This window comes from Selaginella moellendorffii, unplaced genomic scaffold, assembly GCF_000143415.4.
Source record: "Selaginella moellendorffii unplaced genomic scaffold, v1.0 SELMOscaffold_29, whole genome shotgun sequence".
Taxonomy (NCBI): domain Eukaryota; kingdom Viridiplantae; phylum Streptophyta; class Lycopodiopsida; order Selaginellales; family Selaginellaceae; genus Selaginella; species Selaginella moellendorffii.
This window is the reverse complement of record NW_003314290.1, coordinates 1,510,409-1,529,024: the sequence shown is the minus strand read 5'-3', so window position 1 is coordinate 1,529,024 and position 18,616 is coordinate 1,510,409. Positions and strand designations below refer to the sequence as shown.

Below are 18,616 nucleotides of genomic sequence, written 5' to 3'. Positions count from 1 at the left end.
AGACTCAGGGTGTATATTCAACCAAGGCGACCTTTGCCAACTTTCTACTGGTTTGGATGGTCAACGCAGCTAAACGCATTTATCTAATCAATCAGATTGTGCCATGAGAGCGAGTTTATGTTTTCTTACCAGTAATCTGCGTACATCACTCCATCTAGCATCATGGAAGCACGAACTCGAGGATTTTGAGCAGTGGAGATCCTCTAGTTATTGGGAAGAATAGAATCACCGTGCAAAACAGTCCCGCTTGTCCCGGCAGTCCTGCTATCTTCATCTTCCTGTGTGACATGGGAAATATGATTGAATTCAATCAAGGGTCTTAGGATTTTGTTATACTTACATAAAGATTAGCTCTGTAAACTTTTTTCACTGTGTTTAAGCAATGCCATCAAAATAATAAACTCTGAAGTAGTTGATGCAAAGTGGATATGTTGCAGGATTCCTTTGGAAACGCTTGTTCACACACTGAAGCAAACTTTAAATACCAAAATCTAGGATTTTTCTGGATGTTTTTGTGCTAGATGCACATTAAAAATCTCTGCAGTTGCTAGAGTTGCATGAGCTATTACTTGCCACTACCACAAACAGGAAGCTTACAGAATTAAGTGCTATGCTTTCTTATTTTCAGTTCTTATTTACATTGGTAGTTATGGTTTGACTTTGTATCCTGGCATAACTTTTCTCTGAATGCATCTCTTGCTATTGGAATGGAGAGGTTTCTAGTCCGGTGAGATTCCTGTTGACCTATCGCATTTTCAAGCCTACAAGTCGAAATTCAGCGAATGATAATTGTAGGTCGCGTTCTCAGCAGTTTTTCTATACTCCTGGCATAACGCTGCAACGCCTTCCTGCATGCTCATGGGGCCGCAAGCAAACACTCCCACATTCATGTTAATGGTGCTCTTGGCAAGACCAGCAAATACACCTGGTAACAAAGAAAATAGATTAGATAAAAGCATGACGAAAACTTACTCGCAAAATCTGGACGATGTCCATAGTGAACGCTGACAGGCTTGAGGCTTTCTTCCGGAGATCCCACATTGGTCATTGTTGTGGGCGATGGCGTCCATTGCTTCTTCCTCCTGACGGAGTTTGCAACGTACGCAATGGCTGCTCCAGCAATTATAACACCAAAGAGTGACTCGAGAAAAGCCAGGAATGCTCCAAGAGATCGATCAAAGTCCTTGTCCTTGGAAGTATAGTGCCTGTAAATCCAGAAGCGGCCAATGATCCCGGCCAGGAACATAAACCCGAAGAAGGACGCGAAGATGACGGCCGCTTCGACGACGCCCCTCCCAGCCAAAGGTGGAGAAATTGCTCGCAGCTGCTGAGCAGCATACCTTGTCACGGACTTTGGAGATGGCTCGGCGTGGATCAGCACTGGGCCGCCTTTTCTTATGCTCGGAGCTTTGAGCAGCTGGATCTCTTTCGGGCCGGCGTTGTTTTGCTCCAAGTCTGCTGCTTGCTCGCGGGTGACATACGCTTGGACTTTGATGTTGAGAGCGTGCGCAAACTCTGGGCAGATCAGAGCTGGAGTGATCGAGTTGAGGATATGGAGCTCGTCCGACGTCTTGACTGTGTAGACGAGGATGATATCTTTGGGTGGCGTGAGAGACTTTGCTTGGATGCTGTAGAGGATATCTTTGAGCATGGACAAGAATGGAGAGATGCCACTTCCTCCAGCAATGAAAACTAGCACCTGGTATCTGGAAGGATCAAGGCCAGCTTTTTTGTCAAAGTACTAAAACCATGAGAACCATTACCTTGATATGTAGTCCAAGTTGTGGCCATAAGGACCTTCTATTCCAGCCTCAAGCTGCAGCGATCCTCCATTATCTTGGATCATGCTAATGATCTTTGAGGTCCAGTCTCCATTCTTTTTTATCAGGAGTGTAAGACGGTCGGTCTCGACATTGGAGCTGGAAATAACCGTGAAAGGATGCCAGTCCAGTTTCGAGATGGCTGGCAAGTTGAGAAAAACGAAGCTAGCTGCGCTGTAATGTAGCTCTGCTCAAATTCATGAAAGAATTTCTAGTTGGAATTCACATGACGAAATGTTTAAAACTATGAACTTACCTGGTTCCTTTGCAAACACGAGCTCAATGGTCTCGGAGCTCAGCACTCTTACTCCCATGACATCAACCTTTTGTCGAGATTGCACAAATCTCAAGAGTCGATTTACGGCGAATAACATGACGCCACCCAGAACCATAGCGTAGAATCGATCTCCAAGGTGCAAGCCAAAAAAGAGGATGAACAGTATGTATAGATGATGGGTGTAATAGAAAAGCTCAAAGTTTGCCTTGCGAACCCAGCCGATAGAAGTCGCCCACATTACTAGTCCAATTATCAACGCAATGAGTCCAGACAAGCCACTTATCTCGTCGCTGTGCCAGGCCCAGAGCTGCGAAGAACACTAGTTAAAAAAAAAAGCTCTTTTTTCCGGAACACATACCTCGTGGATCTTTTTCTCGATTATCCAGTAGATTATGTACAACAGCCCATGAACAGTCCAAGCCACCAGCATGGTGATTCCAATCCAAATGTGGTATTTGACTGCGTGCTCAAAAGGAATGTTGAGAAGTCGGAGAAGTGTAGAGCCTCTAGTCACTGGGAAGAACAGGATTGCCATGCAAAAGAGACCAGCTAGACCCGCTTCCACTGCTGCTATCTCTAGCTTCTTGTGCCACCTGAGGTAAGCAAACATTGCTCGCGAGGAGAACAAAGAACCGTGCTCATGGTTACTTACAAGGGCTCACGAAGCTTGGCTCGATTTATTGAGTTCACCGATCGTATGTAGTAAGCCGTGAAGGTGTAGACGGTAAAGAGCACCAAAGCGCATAAGAAAAGGAAGTCCGCCGCTGAAACAATCGAAAGTGGTCCCCTGATGAATAGTGGGTATGTTTCTGGATTGCTCCTGAAGGCTCGTAAGCTGCTGTTCCTGCTCAGAACAGGCAAAAGTTCCTAAGAATTTGGAGGGAGAATATCTCGCGGATACAACTCACTTGATCTTGAAGGCCTGCTTTCTCTTGTGGTGATAAGCCAGAGCCGTTGCGATCCCCGCGAAAATGATCGGAGCGCAATATACCACGATCTGCGGTCCTGCAAGGGTCGTTAATGGTATCCATAGAAACTTTAGAAGCTGCTTACCATTGTAGTATGCTTTGGTCCGTGTTTGAGCCTGCGCGGGGGTCCAAAACTTCTGATACGCGTCCAATGGTCTCATAAACCACAAGAACGTCCACAAAACCAGGACGACTATCGCAGAGAACTTGAGCACTGCTTTTGTTCCACCGTGCCTCGCGCTCTCCATGGCTGCTAGATGTAATTCCAAACTAGCGAGCGAGCCTTAAAGCTACTTGATAGAAGCGGGATTATATACAAGCGAGGACGTTGCCTACTGTGTTGTTCTTGTCGCGCAGCGTTTTGACTTCGTAATATAAAACTCAACTTTACCACAGCTTGCATTACATGTTCTGCATATCCCGCTAACAACTGGGTGGGAAAACTGCCTCCCGGGCCGCCTGGATTCCAGTGCTGACTTTTGGTTTAATCCAAATGAGCCTCGTAAGTCGCGAACGGATTGAGCGAGAACAACTAACTTACGAGCGCGCATGTTTCTAGCGTGGCACCACGCGCGAGCCCGTGTGAGCAAACTTAAACTTAAACTTCTCTTTCGCTAGAACAATACAAGTCGTTTAAAACAAAAAAAACTAGAAAAAGGAATAGAATTATCATACTTAACGCTTCCACTATCAGCCTGGATAAAGGCAAGGCTCTATAGACCGTTTTCTGTAACTTTGAGACACTGCAAAACGGGTCTCAAAGATTCCCAAGTGTAAAAAATATGGTACCTGTATTACAGGTCGTAGTTTAATGGATGATAACTAAATCTCGGTGCCTGGCACTGCGTAGCCACCGTGCGTTGCATCTCTACAGGTCCACACGCAAAAACTCCAACTTTGGATCCCTGCAGTCGCTTCGCATACGCATGGAACACATCTGATCAGCCAGAGTAAGTACTAGGAACGAGTAACTTTAGACTCTAACCTGGAAGATGTGGACGACTCCCATAGTGGACCTGCGAAGGATGAGTCGGTTGGCTAGATATTGTTGAAAGCATCCTCTCGGGCTTCTTGTTCACGCCTTTGTCCCTTCTTGCCAGCCGATTCCAAAGGGCCAGAGTTCCTCCACCAAAGACAACGACGCCAATCACGGTTGCTATGTATCCAAAAAGACCACCCAGCGAGCGAGAAAACAAGTCCGAGGTGTTGTGGTCGACCGGATACACGACGAATCTCTCGAGGATGCCAATGACGAACAGGAAGCCTGCCGAAGATGCCAACACCAGCGCTGCGTGGAGAATCCCATTTTGGATCCCCTCGGACCCAGATATGCTCCTCGGTTGAGACTTTCGGGTGCTGAAAATGATGGTGCTTGCTGTCGTCTGAGGCTTCTCCAACTCGGGGCCATCCTCTCGGGTGACATAAACTTGGACGTCGATCTTGAACCGGCTAGCAAAGTCCGGTGTTATGAGCTGTAGGACAGAGAGGTCGTCGGACTTTTTCACGGCCCAGAGAAGAATGATCTCCTCAGGTGCCAAAACTTTCTGGTTTTCAATATCATAGAGGAGCTCCTTTATAATGGAAATAAATGGTGAAATTCCACTGCCCCCGGCGACAAAAATCAGAACGTCGTAGCTGAAAAAAGTTGAGTCAGATTTATGCTTCCCAACTGAAAGCCTTACCGAGCGACGTAGCTCATGTCGTGGCCGTATGGCCCTTCAACAGCAGCCTCTACTATATGCGATGTGTCGGCGTTCTTTAAGTACTCCTTGAGTGTCAGCGTCCAGCCTCCGTAACACTTTATCAAAAGCGAAAGATGCTCCGTGTCTACTTTGGACGAAGATACGATGGTAAAGGGATGCCATTGCAGTGGAGACACGACAGGGAAGTTCACCATAATGAAACTTGCCGGATTATATGCGAGACCTGATATAAAAATGCGTTCGTAAAAGATGGTCCAGAGAGAACAAACAAGCAGAAAGCTACTTACTCGGATGCTTTGCAATAGTGAGTTCCATCGTTTCCGAAGACATCATTCGAGCTGATAAGACGTCTACGATTCTGCGTGACTGTATGAACCTCAGAAACCGATTCAGCAGAAACAGCAAGATGCCACCCACAACCGCACAGAATAACCTGTCTCCAACGTGTAATGCAAAGGTCAAAATGAATACAATATAGAGCTGATGTGTGTAGTAGAAAAGCTCAAATTTCTTCTTTCGAACTGGGCCAAGAGATGTCATCCACATAATCACGCCGATAATGTAGACAAACAATCCAGAAAGGCCGCTTATTTCTGTTTTCTTCCACTGAACAAGCTGAGAGTTTGACGAGAATGTAAGAACGAAGATTAAAACAAACTGCTTACCTCTGTCATCTTGCCAGTGACAGCCCAGAAGATCACAAAAACCAGTCCGTGAACTGTCCAAATCACCATCATAATGTGTCCAATCCATATGTGATACTTAATCGCGTGCTCAAAGGGTACATTCAACAAACGAAGAAACACCGAGCCTCGAGCAACTGGAAAGAACAAGAATGCAAGGCAGACAATGCCGACGAGTCCCAAATTCGTTCCAACCATCTCCAATTTTCTTTCCCATCTGAAAAGGAAACACGTTATGTATGAAGCACTCAAAACAGAATAACTCCTCACAGTTTTAACTGGTGCTTGTGCAGATAAGCAGGAGTGATTTTAGCAAACTTTGTGCTCAAGTACTCCGATAGTGTCCACACGAGAAGAGCCACGAAGAGAACGAGGCATGTAAGCTCCGCCGCAGAGGCAACTGCAAGTGGTCCTCGAACTACAGCAGGGAAAGAAAATGGATTTACTCGCACTCCATCCCTCCTGGATTAAAACTTTAGTTTAAGCGTGAATTCAAAAAGAGGATCTACCTCCTAGTGCTGTCGTCTTTGGAAAGCTGAAGATAAATCGCACCAACCACAGCCAAGATGACGACGGGAGCCGAATAAAAAAGTGTGAAGGACCCTGCCAGGACCTGTGTCAGCCGACTCTTGTGACCTCACAAGCAAGATATATTCGTTCTTGTTCTACCAGCAGCAATGCAAAGAGAATGAAAGAGCACCAGGACTTCTATACTCAATAATTGCAAGCATGAGAGTTTCCTCGGCTAGAACCCCAAGACGAGCCACAATGCGATCGATCACACACAAGAAGCACTCAACATGTTTACCTGCGACTCCATAAGCTTTCGTTGTGGTATCCTTCGTGAACGACTGCCAGAACTTGGAGTAGGCGGAGGTTGGTCGCATCACCCACATCAAAATCCATCCTCCGAACAGCAGCAGCATCAGCAGCCGCCACACGACCCTCGAGAGAGCAGCCATGCCACCGATGAATTGGGAGGAACGGATGAATCCCTTCAAAAAGTACACTGCAAAACAAGGAAGGGGAAAAGCAAACGAGTGAGGGAGGAGAGCGAGCAGTAATCTGAGAACTCACGGCGCGAGTGTGTTGCCTAGCGACGAGCATCATGCCACTGTAGAAAACATTGCACACGGATCCAAGTATATAAACAAAACCAGAGATCATAACCGTGCGCTGCTTTCCATGGTTTTGATTGGCGATTTTAGTGTGTACCATATAAGGACCACCACCACCATCGGTACCATCGATATGATTGAAAAGAATGAGCAAACATTGCGTCCGTCAACGTTAGCCAGCCGAATCGAAAAAACCATCTCCGGACCCGGGCCCATGCACCAACAACAAAAACACCGTGCCTTACGTGTGCTATGCTGCGCTAAGCGTGTGCTTGAGCCGTGATTTGCATGCATGCACTCACAGACTAAGCAGTCAAGCGCCAGTCAGGCAATAGAAACAAAAAGAAAGGCGACAAGACCAGAGATGCATGCTTAAGTTCCAAGGAAGTAACAGCAACAGCAACAACATCACAATACCAGTCGTTTTCTCTCGAGTGTGTTGTGGTAGGCTGGCAGCAAACGCACTGAGTAGAGCTTGGACCGCCACTATCGGAGGTCCGCACCTGGCTGATGTGGTGTTACTCACAAATCAAGTGGAAGCGCACCACTAACCAGAATAAATGTGGCCATCGTTTTCGTTGTCAAATTAAAAGATCTAGTGATGTGAACTGGACGGCCTGGCGGAGAATCCTTGCTCTGTTCGCATACGACACGTCGGTGCTGCGTAGATCCAACGTAAATCTCTTGTGCTCTGATGCAAGCAGGGCGTTCCCTCGACACGAAGCAGCGTGAAGGACCTGCAGTCGGGCGTAAGAGACAGAATTGTAAAGCGTTTGCGTAGGACCTCTGGAAGATTTTCTTCACCGTATGAGTAGTTGCCCATCAACGAGAACTGAAACACGACAGCGTGACGTCAAGATGTTGCGCGATATCAAACACATATACCCGTTGTAAAGAAGAGTGGTTTTGCATAACCGCGCAGAGCACTCTGGAACACGAGTCCTGGACGTTGTTGTTAGCAAAAGACAATTCCAGCAAAGACGTGTTTTCCTGAAAATCGGTATGCATTTCTTTTGCAGAGCATCAGACACGCCACAAACCTGAAGCCACAAAAGAATTGCACAAGCACCTGCCGCAGTGATCTTGTTGTCGCTTAAATCAAGTGTCTGCAGTTATCACAAAAGAGCTTAGAGCGATGTTGTTCAAACTTTTACCTGAATATGAGCATGTTTTCTCAGTCCCTCTGCCAAAAAAAATGCATGTTCGTCTAAGAGACAGCACTGCTGCAACCGCAGAGTCTTCAACTGTGTCGGTACAGCATCAAGTATTGGTTTCGCTACTCTGTATAAACGTAGATAAGAACCAAGACATAGAAGGAAGATCTACTTAACAAGCGTTCTTCTTGAATAGCATCCGTGTTACAGTTTCCTGTAGATGTACGAAAAAGCAACTTCGACCAATGTTCGAAAATCAATACCGTTAAAAAGAAGCTCCTTCAGTCGACTGTACTTTAAAGCTGCAAGTGCTTCCTCAGGTATGAATTTTCCAATACCATTTTCCCGTACATCCAATACTTTCAGAGATCTACAGTAAAATGCAAGTTTTTTTCCAAAAGAAAAATCACAGTATACTGCGTACCTTGCAAACTCAAGGGCCCGAGCGATAGCTGTGAATCCTTCTGTCAGGATGCAGTTGTAAGCGAGGCGAAGTACCTGGAGCCTTACAACGTGAAAAAATAAGAAAACGAGCTGTTTCACATAGAGAATAGCTACCTGCTATGTTTCCGAAGAGAAAGGCTCAAATTCACTGCCGCTTCCTTTGTAAAGCCTGTCTCACTATGCATTGAGAAACTTTTAGCAAAAGGCTATAAAGGTGACAAGCTACCTGATATCTAGCAGTTGGAGAAGTTGCATTTCTGCTAATATTTTGCCAACATAAAGACCATTATCTCCTAGCTGAACCTTTGCAAGGCCTGCAACAGTTACTGTAAATACCCGCTCGGAACGTAACGCTATGCTCACAAAGGGAGAATAGAGCTGGAAATTGAGCCATATATACGTCGAACGACAAGCTGCCCTCTCCTGTCATTATCCACTCCCAGAATGCGGACCGTATCTGACAACGAGCAAAACAGTATTGCACTTTGATAAACCCAAACTTACTGTATGCGTGTACACCCACTTTCCCTTGTGCGATACTTCAGCAATGAAGCTATCGTTTGTGCCTAGAACTTCTTTTCAAGAAAAGCCACAAAGAAAAAATTTCATGCGTACCTCCGTCCTGTCGATCAGCTAACTGTTGGAGATAAATTGACATATATAGTGATTTCCATGAAGTTGGAGGTGGCCTGTCTGAGGTGATCCATTCGTCGTACGCTGGATAGTGCTCCAACGAACAAATTGACATTGTTGCATCGTCATGCATCATTTTCTTGCAGTTTTCCTCCCAAAGACTTCTCGTATCTGTTAAATGCCGAATTAATTAGCAAGCAAGAAGCGTTTACTTTGTAGGCATACCAAGACCCAGAGATAAAAAATCATCCCTTTCTTCAGCGTAAAATAAGTCTTGCGCGGAAAACTGCTCCGCAACACACCATGCTAAGTCTGGTGGCATTGACGAGACATCCGGTACATCTGTCCAAGTGCCACGAATTGATCAAACAGGAAAATCCTCCTAGCACAGACCTTTTAGATTGTGAGCAATCATCGCCGCAGCAACCTTTAAAAGATTTTTTATGCCAAAAAAATGAGCAGCATGAACAATTTCCATCACTTGGCTTGGTTCTACCTTTTAAAAAAGAAATGAATGATAAAAGCGAAGAACTGAGCTTACTTTACCTCGAACTGAAACGTTACTCGCGGGGCGTTTTGTCCCCAATATTTCTCTGCCTTAAGACTGTCAATGTGCTCTATAAAAACGAACCGCATTACAGCTTCCAACACCTTGAAGTTGATCAGAAAAATCTCGCTATGAGAGAGAGAGAAAAAAAAGAACTACCTCGTAGCGAAAATCTGGGAATCGGATCACATTCTCCAATCTTTCTCTAAACTGCACTGGAAAGAAAGACACAAAACCACCAATGAGAACGAAAATCCAAAGAGAAAAGTGACGAACCTTCTCCGCGAAGAATAACATCGACGCATTTGAGCTGCTCCACTATCTTCCTAGGAACAAAGAACTCCACCTCCTCCTGGCAGACGATCCGGAGGTAGCCATTCCCGTCCGCCGGAGTGATCTCGAGCGAGATCGGGGCTGGAACCGTCGGCTTCCCCTCGAAAATCTCAATGCTGTCCGCTGCCGGCGCCAGCGCCTTCCTGTGCTTACGCTTCCAAGGCTTTGGCGACAATGCGCGCACATCCCTGGCCGCCATAGCTGTGCAGATGCTAGAACTCGATACAAAACCCACTGCGTCGCTCGACAAAGCCCTAAATTATAGAGAACTACATTTTCACCGCTAATGCAACGTCACCTTTTATACAAACCATATCTATTCACATAAATACGATATATTCTTCCTTTCCAGTCTACTAAATCTTCTTAGCTCGCGAACTTCAAGAATCTACGATGTTCTTCATGCCGCGCTTTGATCGCAGTAGCTCCTGGCGCCGCGCGCTCGTCAGCTTCACGAAATCGGCCTCGGATTTGCGGTGGGACTTGCCTTTGATCGGCGTCTTGAACTGCTCTCGGTGCTTCTGCTGGATGCGAGCAGCCTTGCTCGAGATCACTCCTCCTCTTGGAGCTTCCGGAGCTGGATCATCGTCACTCAGGCTATCGTGATCGTCTCCGCTGCTCTTGTGACCCACCTCGAATCTCCGTTGCTCCAGGCACTCTGCTCGCTTCTTCCTGGCTCTCTCCAGCACCTTCTCCATGGTTGATCTCTTGTGAAGGAACACCGGGCCCTTCTTGTACTGGTTCCGCGACTTTGATCGCTCCATTGCTCTTCTCAGCATCGCTTTGAGGTGCTCGGATCCAAGTTCCTCGTCGGTGGCTTGCGTGAGTTCCTCGATCATCTGGAGAGCGCTCTCCTCTGGAAGATCAAGCGTTGGAGCGGGAGTATCCGTTTGAACTTCGAGTTCCTGGACAATCATAGCTACGGCTTGGTTCTCAGAGACCTCAAGAGTTTGATCAACTCTGCCTTCCACGATGACGCCTTTCGACTCGCTGAGCTCGGAGGTAATTACTGCGTCTGGAGTTGGAAGTGAGAGTTCCTTGATATCAGCAGCTGCTGGAGATCGATCATCTTCACTTTTCTCCAGTGCTGCTTCTTCAGCTGCGAATTTGGGCACTGATTCGTAGACATGGTGCTTCTTTTCCGCTTCTTGTCGAGCGACACCCACTGCTTCGTCGAGAGGGACCTTCGTTTCAATGACAACTTCTTGTTTGGCAACAGCCACCACTGCTGCGTCGGAAAGGACCTTCGTTTCACTGACAACTTCCTGTTTAGCGACAGCCGTCACTGCTTCGACGAGGACCTTCTCTTTGGTGACAACTGCGATCTGATTCTGATCACGAGAAACCTCCACAGCTGGAACTTTCTCGTCCTGTTGCTCGTGAGAAGCCTTAACCACAGCAGGCAAAGTTTGTCGTGCCTCCACTACTTCCGAGACTTCGCCACCTTTCTCGGTTGTCTTAATCTCCACTCGAGCAGCGGACGGAGTTTCTTGCGCCCCCATTTCTAACGCTTTGCCACCCTGTGCTTGATCGTGAGAAGCCTCTGCCAAGGCAGCAAACGTTGGAACCTCGACATCTTTCTCATCTTGTCGATCCACCTCCGCGACTGCTTTCTCAGGATGATCTTCGTCGTCTAGCTCAATGGCTTCCGGCGATCTCTCTAGCTTTGCGCATCTGTCACACAAACACAAACACACGCATTCAGGCTCTTTGCAAACTTGAGAAAACTTACCTTCCATCACCATGATCCAAGTTCTCTCGAGCATCCATCGACGTCTTCACCTTGTCCGGTTCCTCGGCAACGCTGTGCGCGTCGTCAAACTCACCCTTGTCATCACTCGCAGTACAAAAGCTATGCTTGTCATGCTCGCCATCGTCACGCTTCTCATCGTCGCGGCTTTTCACCGGTGAGATCGCATTTTCCTCCGTGGTACACTGGCTCGACTGAGAATCACCCACAGCGCTTCCAGTTCTCCCAGCGGCTGGAGGAGCCACATCCTTGTCCTTGCCACTCTCGCGGCTCGCTGGAGCCTGCCCAGATCAAAGCAAAACTCGATCGATCTGGATCCAAAGTATGAGGTGGGCTTACCTTGAAGAGCGCCGCGAGCGCGTCCGCCATGAAGAGATTGGTCTTGTTGGCCGGAATTCCATTCTTCTTGCACAGCTGCTGCAAGCGCCGCCTAGGGAGCTTGTGGTAATCCAGGGCCGCCTTGTCGCGTGCCATCGCCGCTCGGGATTTCTAGGGCTCGCGCTCCTCCATCTCCATTTAACCAGCTGGGAAATGAGCCGTTGTGGCATATTCTGGCAGTCACTGTCTGAAATTCCGAGCGATCTCTCGTACGAATGGAGTGGAAGATCATCCCGTACAGCTCCAGTGATCTAGCTCCTGGAAACTTTCTTTTCCCATGCGTACCAGGAAATGACGTCATGCTCACATATGGAAGACATAGATCACGTACCAAAGTTTTATTTTCTTGTCAGCTTCTTTCTTGTTGTTAGTTAGAACTATAAGCTTGGAAGTGACGAATCGCAAAAACGACCTGTACAAAACTCATGGTTATAGTTGTATCAGAGATTTATATGTGAGGCACCTTCTTATGCTTCAGGGATGGCTCGAAGATGGAATCCAGCGCTGGCAAAATCTGCGGGATGAAGTTCTCCTGGATCATCTGTACAAAGAAGATATCATAATGTTGTCTAGAACACGAAGTGAAGAAGAAGAAAGACGTACCGGAGCTCGTCTCGTGATCTTCAAACCGAGTTTAACTCGGAGGAAGAATAGATGTTGGACATCATCACGTAGGCGGAGGCATTCCCTCGATCCAGCTCCAGCACTGACTCAAAGGCAAGCTTCCCCACTTCCAAGTTCCTCCACTTGTAGCAAGCACTTAACAGTGCCATCCAGCTCTCGGCGCTCGCATCCACCGGCATTTCTTTCAAGAGCTCGGCTGCTTCGTCCAGCCGGTTTGCTCGTCCCAGGAGATCCACCATGCAAGCGTAGTGCTCGGCCCCCCGCGGAAGTCCGCGCTTCCTCCACATCTCTTCGAAGACTTCCTTTCCTCTCTCCACGAGACCTTTGTGGCTGCAAGCCGTGAGAACCGAGAGATAAGTCACTCCGTCCGGCTGTAGATCCTTCTCCTGGAGCTTCATCTTCTCGAAAAGCTCGAAAACCCGATCAGTGTCTCCCTGGCAGCTATATCCCGAGATGAGAGCACTCCATGTCACCATGGTCTTCGTGGAGATCTTCCGGAAAACTTCCTCGGCTTCTGCCATGCTTCCACACTTCCCGTAAAAATCCACCAGCGAGTTTGCCACCATTGTGTCCGTCTCCAATCCAGCACTGCAAATCTCGGCATGGAATCGTCTACCTCTTTCCAGCGCTCCCAGAGCAGCGCACGCCTTGAGAGCTGCGACATAAGTCACCGAGTTGAGCTCGCGGCTGCCTCGTTCTTCTCTCATGCGTTCCACAGTCTCGAGCGCGGCCTCACTTTCACCGTTTCCCAGGAATCCCAAAACGATGCAGTTCCAGGAGACCACATCGGGTTGCCGAATCCTTTCGAAGACGTGAAGAGCATCCACCGTGCTCTGGCTCTTCGCGTAAGAATCCAGCAGCGTATTTGCCAGCATGGTGTCAAGTTCCACGTCGAAAAACCTCACTGCTCGAGCGTGGATGTCTTTGAGATACTGTAAGCTGTGAGAATGCTCCTTCTCGGCAAAGCAAGCACAGGCTTTGAGCGCTGCGAGGAGAGTGACACGATCCGGTGAAGGGCCTCGGCCTTGGATCATTTGCGAATAAAGCTCGAGTGCCTTCTGGGCTTCACCACTTTCAGTGTATCCCAGCACCATGCAGTTCCACAGAGCAACGTCGTCTCGCAGATCACTTCTCAAGCTTTCGAAAATCTTTCGAGCTTCCGCAGTAAATCCACATTTAGCATAGAGGTCGACCAGGCTTGTGGCGACAGGTAATTCCAGAGCCTTCGCTTGTTTAGCCGCTGTAGCATGGATTTCCCTGCCTCTCTTCACTGTGTTGATCTTCGCGTACCTCCCTTCGACGAGCTTGCCATCTTCTTTGCTCGCGAGACTGGACAGAGATTTAAGAATAGCAACCAAAACAGCCGTGCTCGGTTCGCCACCTTCGTCTTGCATGAATTGATAGAGCTCGAGAGCTGATTCTTCGTCTCCATTCTGTGCATGAGATGAGATGATAGCAGTCCAAGCCATCCTTCTATGCTGGCGAGAGCTTTGAAAGACCAGTACCGAATCCGCTAATCTTCCACATCTTCCATAAAAGTCCACTAGGCTCGTCTCGAAAACCATCTCCATCTCGTCTCGGTACCTCACAGCGTGCGAGTGAATAACTTTGCCTCTTTGCAGTGCCTCTCGCTTGCCTTGTTCGTTGGAAGCCATGGAAACGCATGCCTTGAGAGCACCAAGAAGTGTCAGGCAGTCCGGTAAGCAGCCTTCGTCGCGCATTCGCGAATAAAGCGTCAAGGCCACCTCGGCTTGTCCACTCTGTGCGTATCCCAAGATGATAGAGTTCCACAAAACGACGTCCCGGTGCTGGACATTTTCGAAAACTCGACGAGCATCAACCATGCTGCCGCATTTCGACAACATATCCACCAAAGTTGTCGCCAGAACGATGTCCTTGGACAGATCCAAGCTCCTGGCTTTCTGAAACTCGCAGAAGATAGCCCTCCCTTTCTCCAGGAACTTGTAGCTCCCAGCAAGAGATTCCTTCTCGGCAGCGCTCGCGCAAGACTTGAGAGCAGCAAGAAGCGTGACACGATCCGGTTCGTGTCCCTCGGCCTTCATCCGCGAGAAAAACTCCAGTGCCGAATCGCCGTCACCACTTTGAGCGTAGCCGAGTATCACCCCCGTCCACAAGACAACACTAAGTTCCTGGAGGCTCTCGAAAATTCTTGCAGCATCCACCATCCGTCCACACTTTGCGTACATATCCACCAGGCTGCTCGCAGCAAAAGTGTCCAACTCCACACCGATTCGAGCAGCCCGAGCATGAACTTCCTTTCCTTTTCTCAAACTCTCGACCTTCTCTGCTCGATCTCCACTAACTTTGTTCTCGGCTATGGCAGAGCAAGCCTTGAGCGCAGCAAGAACCGTGACACGGTCAGGTGGGCAACCGTGTTCCTCCATCCTCGAGTAAAAATCCAAAGCTTGATCGCCATAGCCATGCTTGGCGAGGCCGAGAATGATGCTAGTCCAAGAAATTACGTCCTTCTTTTCCATCCTGTCAAAGAGCTCGCGAGCTTCTGATATACAGCCACATTTCACGTACATGTCGAGGAGGCTGTTGGCGACAACGAGGTTGGAGACATCTCCGCTGTGCATCACATCGCCGTGGATCTTCTTCCCTGTTACCAAATCCCTGGAGAGCTTGCACGCCTTGAGAGCAAAGATAATGGCTGCTAAGCTCGGCCTACAACCCCGTTCTTGGAGCTCGAAATATTTCCTCACTGGAATGGTTGCATCAGTGTTGGGAGCGCGTACCATGGGACGCCCTACATTGTGACCAAGAGCCCTAAGTGTCCTGCTTTATTTTTTAGCTAATTTTACTTAAGTATTTAATGTGCTTTCAAATATGTCAAAATATAATTCTTATATAATTATTATATAAGTATATACCTTAATTTTTTAGGATTTAAAATATAGACCATAATTTTTTACCATTATTTGCATTATAAATTATAACATTACCTTCATTTCTTACAAGTAATACTGTATCTAATATACATGGCTCTTTTAAGCAATATTCTGTTGCCCAAACTATATTTTTATTACTTTTAATAATAAAATTTCCATTTTCTTGTAAAACTGCAACACAATTATAATTAATAGCATTTATTCCAAAATTCTCCATACTATTCCACATAATCTTGTTGGTAGAAATTTTGTGGAATTCAAGTTTACAATTATCTTTTAAAGTAAATCTAAAAAAACCATTAGGTGATACTAAACTATTATTTTCTTCTATATATGATCCAATTTCATTTTGAAATCCACTTATTAGTGAAGATCTATAAAGTGCTCCACAATTCCATTTTAAATTATAAATTTCTGAATTTAAAGTTTTGATACTTAAATTATTGTTACTTTTACCTCTTGATCTTAATTTATATTTTAATGAGAAATTTAAAAAAGCCACATGTATGTAACCATAAAATGAATTTGGACTTGATTTTGCTTGAGATTCTAAATTATCTAAAATATATGTAAAAACTTTTAACAAAACATCATCTCTATAATTTTCGATTTCAGTTGGATCAAATAAACATACCGAAAAAGATGGGAGAACTTGATCTCTTACAATTGCAATTGGTTTCAATATAGTTAATTTAATACTAATAGCTGCATTTTGTAAATTAAATGGTGGAATTACTATTGGTCCTAAAGGAAAATTTTCACCATTTATAAAATACTCTTTAATATAATCATAAATATAGTTTATTAAATTATAAAAATCTTCAATATTTAATTTATTTGGACTTTCAGCACTTATAATAGCTGGATAAAGTGGTTGATCATTATCATTTCCTATATTATAAAACACAAAGTAACATAAAATTATGAAAATCAAAATTTTAATTCTAAAAATCAATAAATACATAATAAAGTTTATTATTATAAATAATTATAAAACAGAAATAGCTTCTTGATGTGTCTTAAATATATTTATCACTTATCTATATAATGAAACTACTGGAAATATATATTGATTGTGGATACCTATAATATTAATTTATTTTCTAGCATTTATTTTAATTAAGTTTTTTAAATTTTTAACCTCATTAGGTGTAGTTTGTCAGATTTTAATATCCTAGCTTATTACCAGGTGGCATTGTACAAATAAAACATCTTATTTTAATAATAAAAGAAAATTTTAAAATTAAGTAAGATTGTAGATCAATATAATCTTAATTTGTGCTGCTTGGTGTTAAGAAGCTAAATTCCCTTTATATATACCTTTATTAAGTTGGTTCTGCATGTTTTTTGCTATAAAAGACAATTAAATTTAGTGAACCATACAACTTAAACACTCTTATGGTGAATATGACTTCGTGTATTGAAAGTTATTTATTGGCTAGTCCTTTCGAATATTCTTTCCTTACTGCCACGACGGCAAGAGGTTAATATTGCTAAGCCCGTTATCAATTCCTACTTGGGTTAATTGAGAAACTGGTTAATGACCGTGTACTTAAATCGGATAAATATAAGGTAGGAACTCTATGTGGTTTTTGCTAAGTATACTCAGCCTAGTTTGAGAAATTCCTGTCATTGGCTTGCATTTGTTAGTATCAAGAACCCCCGCGATATTGAGATTGGTCCCTCAATATTTACTATATGATAGCTTACTGTGTTTGCCAAACACCCTCACTATCATGCCTTTTGTGTTAATCTCAATTCGGTCCCAAATACTATTTATGGAAAGTGTTCCGATTTGCTCATTTGGCATATTTACGGAATATAGAGATTGTCTTGAACACAATGGTGTTCATCCCATGTCCAATTCGCAATCTAAAGACCTTCCATATTTAGTAAGTTTCAAGTTTGTCCCAGAGACTAACTCCTGATACTAAGGGAGGCTTGGGTGAAAGCCTAAAGCGTGTGTTCCTCAATTGGGGGGGGGGGGGGAAAATATAGAGGGGGGGGTTCCAAATGTATAATAGGGATAGTGGGTAGGGTAGGCATGGTTGACCAAGCTGAGGCATAATCTATCTCCCACTTGCGTGTCTATCTTTGTTTTGCATCTGGCTTGGGTTTAAGCCCAAGTTCCATTCCATGCTAGTTGGTGGAGTACTTATGTCCTTGCGTTAGGCCACTGATATGCTGAAATAGCACCAAACCCTGTTTGGCTTCGTTTGGCTCCGTTTTGCATGCTGCTCTTAGTATTGGGATGTTGGTTGCTCTAGGACTGTTCCAAGTCACTTTGGGCTTTTATCCCTTTGCTCTTTAGGCTATATACTCAAGAGTTGCTCTGTGGTCCGGTTTCATCACTCTTTGGTTGCATGCTTGGGAGTTTGGCACCATTCCTTCGTTCAATTGCACAAGATAGCAAACCTAGGGAAGATTTACTTTCACCCATGGTACATAGAATAACTCATAAAACCACTGATACGTTAACATTAATCCTGCCAACTCAAAGTGTAATCTTGAGTTGCTAATGTGCTTCACTCACGAGCCCAAGCAGAAACTTGTGCAAACGGAACAACTCAATCCCACTTATGAGCCCAAGAGCAATCTCACATTATTACAGTATAACAAGGTAACCAAATCTATACTCAAGGAAAAATTGTGAAGTCTTTGCACCCAAATGTGTACCCACTCGGATCATCATTTTCATCTCTGCATATGCAACAAAACTAGTTGCCCAATCTCATTGAATAGTATTTGCTGAGATGTATCCTCTGATACCAAATGTAACACACGTGGTTTTTACCCTCTATCCTATGGTGATTTACCATAAGATAATACCACAAAGTGGAACGTAAACCCTCTTTGTGCCACATGACAGATGCCACATGTCATATGCCACATGTCTAAAGGAACGTGGTATGGAACCTGAGGGGTGGCAAATAGGCTAGTCCATAGTTGTTTAGCATGGCACTAATGAATCCTTCCTAAGCATGATTACAAGTGGATCAATCAAGACTGTAGAGATTAGTCTATTGATTTAAGTAATCATTGCTGTGCTCTTTCATAAACTTTTCTTGAATTAGACTAAAGGCAGTGTGAATGCAAGTTTGAGGTTTAGTCAAAGATGAGACCGAAAAGAAAGTCATCAAGGACGAAGGATCAAAGACGTAAATCATTTTCTCTTCTTGGAGAAATGATTTGCAACGAGGTGTGACTCATTGCTCATGTTCATGGTATGTAACCAAGGGTCCTTATCTTGGTGTATATTGTAAATGATAGTC

At 45.2% G+C, this 18,616-nt stretch overlaps 4 protein-coding genes across 12 annotated transcripts; all 4 read right to left on the bottom strand.

The window, feature by feature from the left end:
• Positions 1-676: 676 nt before the first annotated feature.
• On the bottom strand, positions 677-3,313 carry LOC9645852 (ferric reduction oxidase 2). The gene is made up of 7 exons (XM_024680807.1): positions 3,006-3,313; positions 2,750-2,941; positions 2,456-2,690; positions 2,077-2,404; positions 1,764-1,962; positions 973-1,706; positions 677-925 (listed from the first exon to the last, which is right to left on the bottom strand). Exons 1-7 carry the CDS (start codon positions 3,311-3,313, stop codon positions 762-764), a joined length of 2,160 nt encoding a protein of 719 aa, XP_024536575.1. The 3' UTR covers positions 677-761.
• Positions 3,314-3,674: 361 nt separating this feature from the next.
• LOC9645851 (ferric reduction oxidase 2) lies at positions 3,675-6,814 on the bottom strand. 3 transcript variants are annotated; one of them, XM_024680922.1, is made up of 10 exons: positions 6,529-6,814; positions 6,260-6,460; positions 5,961-6,054; positions 5,722-5,913; positions 5,434-5,668; positions 5,056-5,383; positions 4,748-4,991; positions 4,051-4,700; positions 3,855-4,002; positions 3,675-3,808 (listed from the first exon to the last, which is right to left on the bottom strand). In XM_024680922.1, the coding sequence occupies exons 2-9, from the start codon at positions 6,411-6,413 to the stop codon at positions 3,860-3,862; spliced, it is 2,040 nt and encodes a 679-aa protein (XP_024536690.1). In that variant the 5' UTR covers positions 6,414-6,460; positions 6,529-6,814; the 3' UTR covers positions 3,675-3,808; positions 3,855-3,859. The 3 variants fall into 3 exon arrangements, with proteins under 3 accessions (XP_024536690.1, XP_024536689.1, XP_002975964.2); XM_024680921.1 differs by having other exon boundaries at positions 3,675-4,002; XM_002975918.2 differs by lacking the exon at positions 6,529-6,814 and having other exon boundaries at positions 3,675-4,002; positions 6,260-6,522.
• Positions 6,815-6,925: 111 nt separating this feature from the next.
• Positions 6,926-9,937, bottom strand: LOC9645850. 3 transcript variants are annotated; one of them, XM_024680924.1, is made up of 19 exons: positions 9,624-9,937; positions 9,507-9,562; positions 9,347-9,451; positions 9,194-9,296; positions 9,026-9,142; positions 8,783-8,971; positions 8,672-8,733; positions 8,531-8,624; positions 8,394-8,481; positions 8,282-8,344; positions 8,148-8,228; positions 7,987-8,093; positions 7,901-7,937; positions 7,724-7,850; positions 7,610-7,675; positions 7,455-7,559; positions 7,354-7,401; positions 7,122-7,306; positions 6,926-7,076 (listed from the first exon to the last, which is right to left on the bottom strand). In XM_024680924.1, the coding sequence occupies exons 1-18, from the start codon at positions 9,877-9,879 to the stop codon at positions 7,151-7,153; spliced, it is 1,860 nt and encodes a 619-aa protein (XP_024536692.1). In that variant the 5' UTR covers positions 9,880-9,937; the 3' UTR covers positions 6,926-7,076; positions 7,122-7,150. The 3 variants fall into 3 exon arrangements, with proteins under 3 accessions (XP_024536692.1, XP_024536691.1, XP_024536694.1); XM_024680923.1 differs by having other exon boundaries at positions 6,926-7,072; XM_024680926.1 differs by having other exon boundaries at positions 6,926-7,072; positions 9,507-9,557; positions 9,624-9,725.
• Positions 9,938-9,979: 42 nt separating this feature from the next.
• Positions 9,980-15,207, bottom strand: LOC9646327 (pentatricopeptide repeat-containing protein At5g27110). Of its 5 annotated transcripts, XM_002975916.2 has the most exons (4): positions 12,140-12,426; positions 11,770-12,073; positions 11,413-11,711; positions 9,980-11,354 (listed from the first exon to the last, which is right to left on the bottom strand). In XM_002975916.2, exons 2-4 carry the CDS (start codon positions 11,902-11,904, stop codon positions 10,061-10,063), a joined length of 1,728 nt encoding a protein of 575 aa, XP_002975962.1. In that variant the 5' UTR covers positions 11,905-12,073; positions 12,140-12,426; the 3' UTR covers positions 9,980-10,060. The 5 variants fall into 5 exon arrangements, with proteins under 5 accessions (XP_002975962.1, XP_024536687.1, XP_024536685.1 ...); XM_024680919.1 differs by lacking the exons at positions 9,980-11,354; positions 11,413-11,711 and having other exon boundaries at positions 11,946-12,073; positions 12,140-12,349; positions 12,412-15,207; XM_024680920.1 differs by lacking the exons at positions 9,980-11,354; positions 11,413-11,711; positions 11,770-12,073 and having other exon boundaries at positions 12,150-12,220; positions 12,272-12,349; positions 12,412-15,207.
• Positions 15,208-18,616: the final 3,409 nt, after the last annotated feature.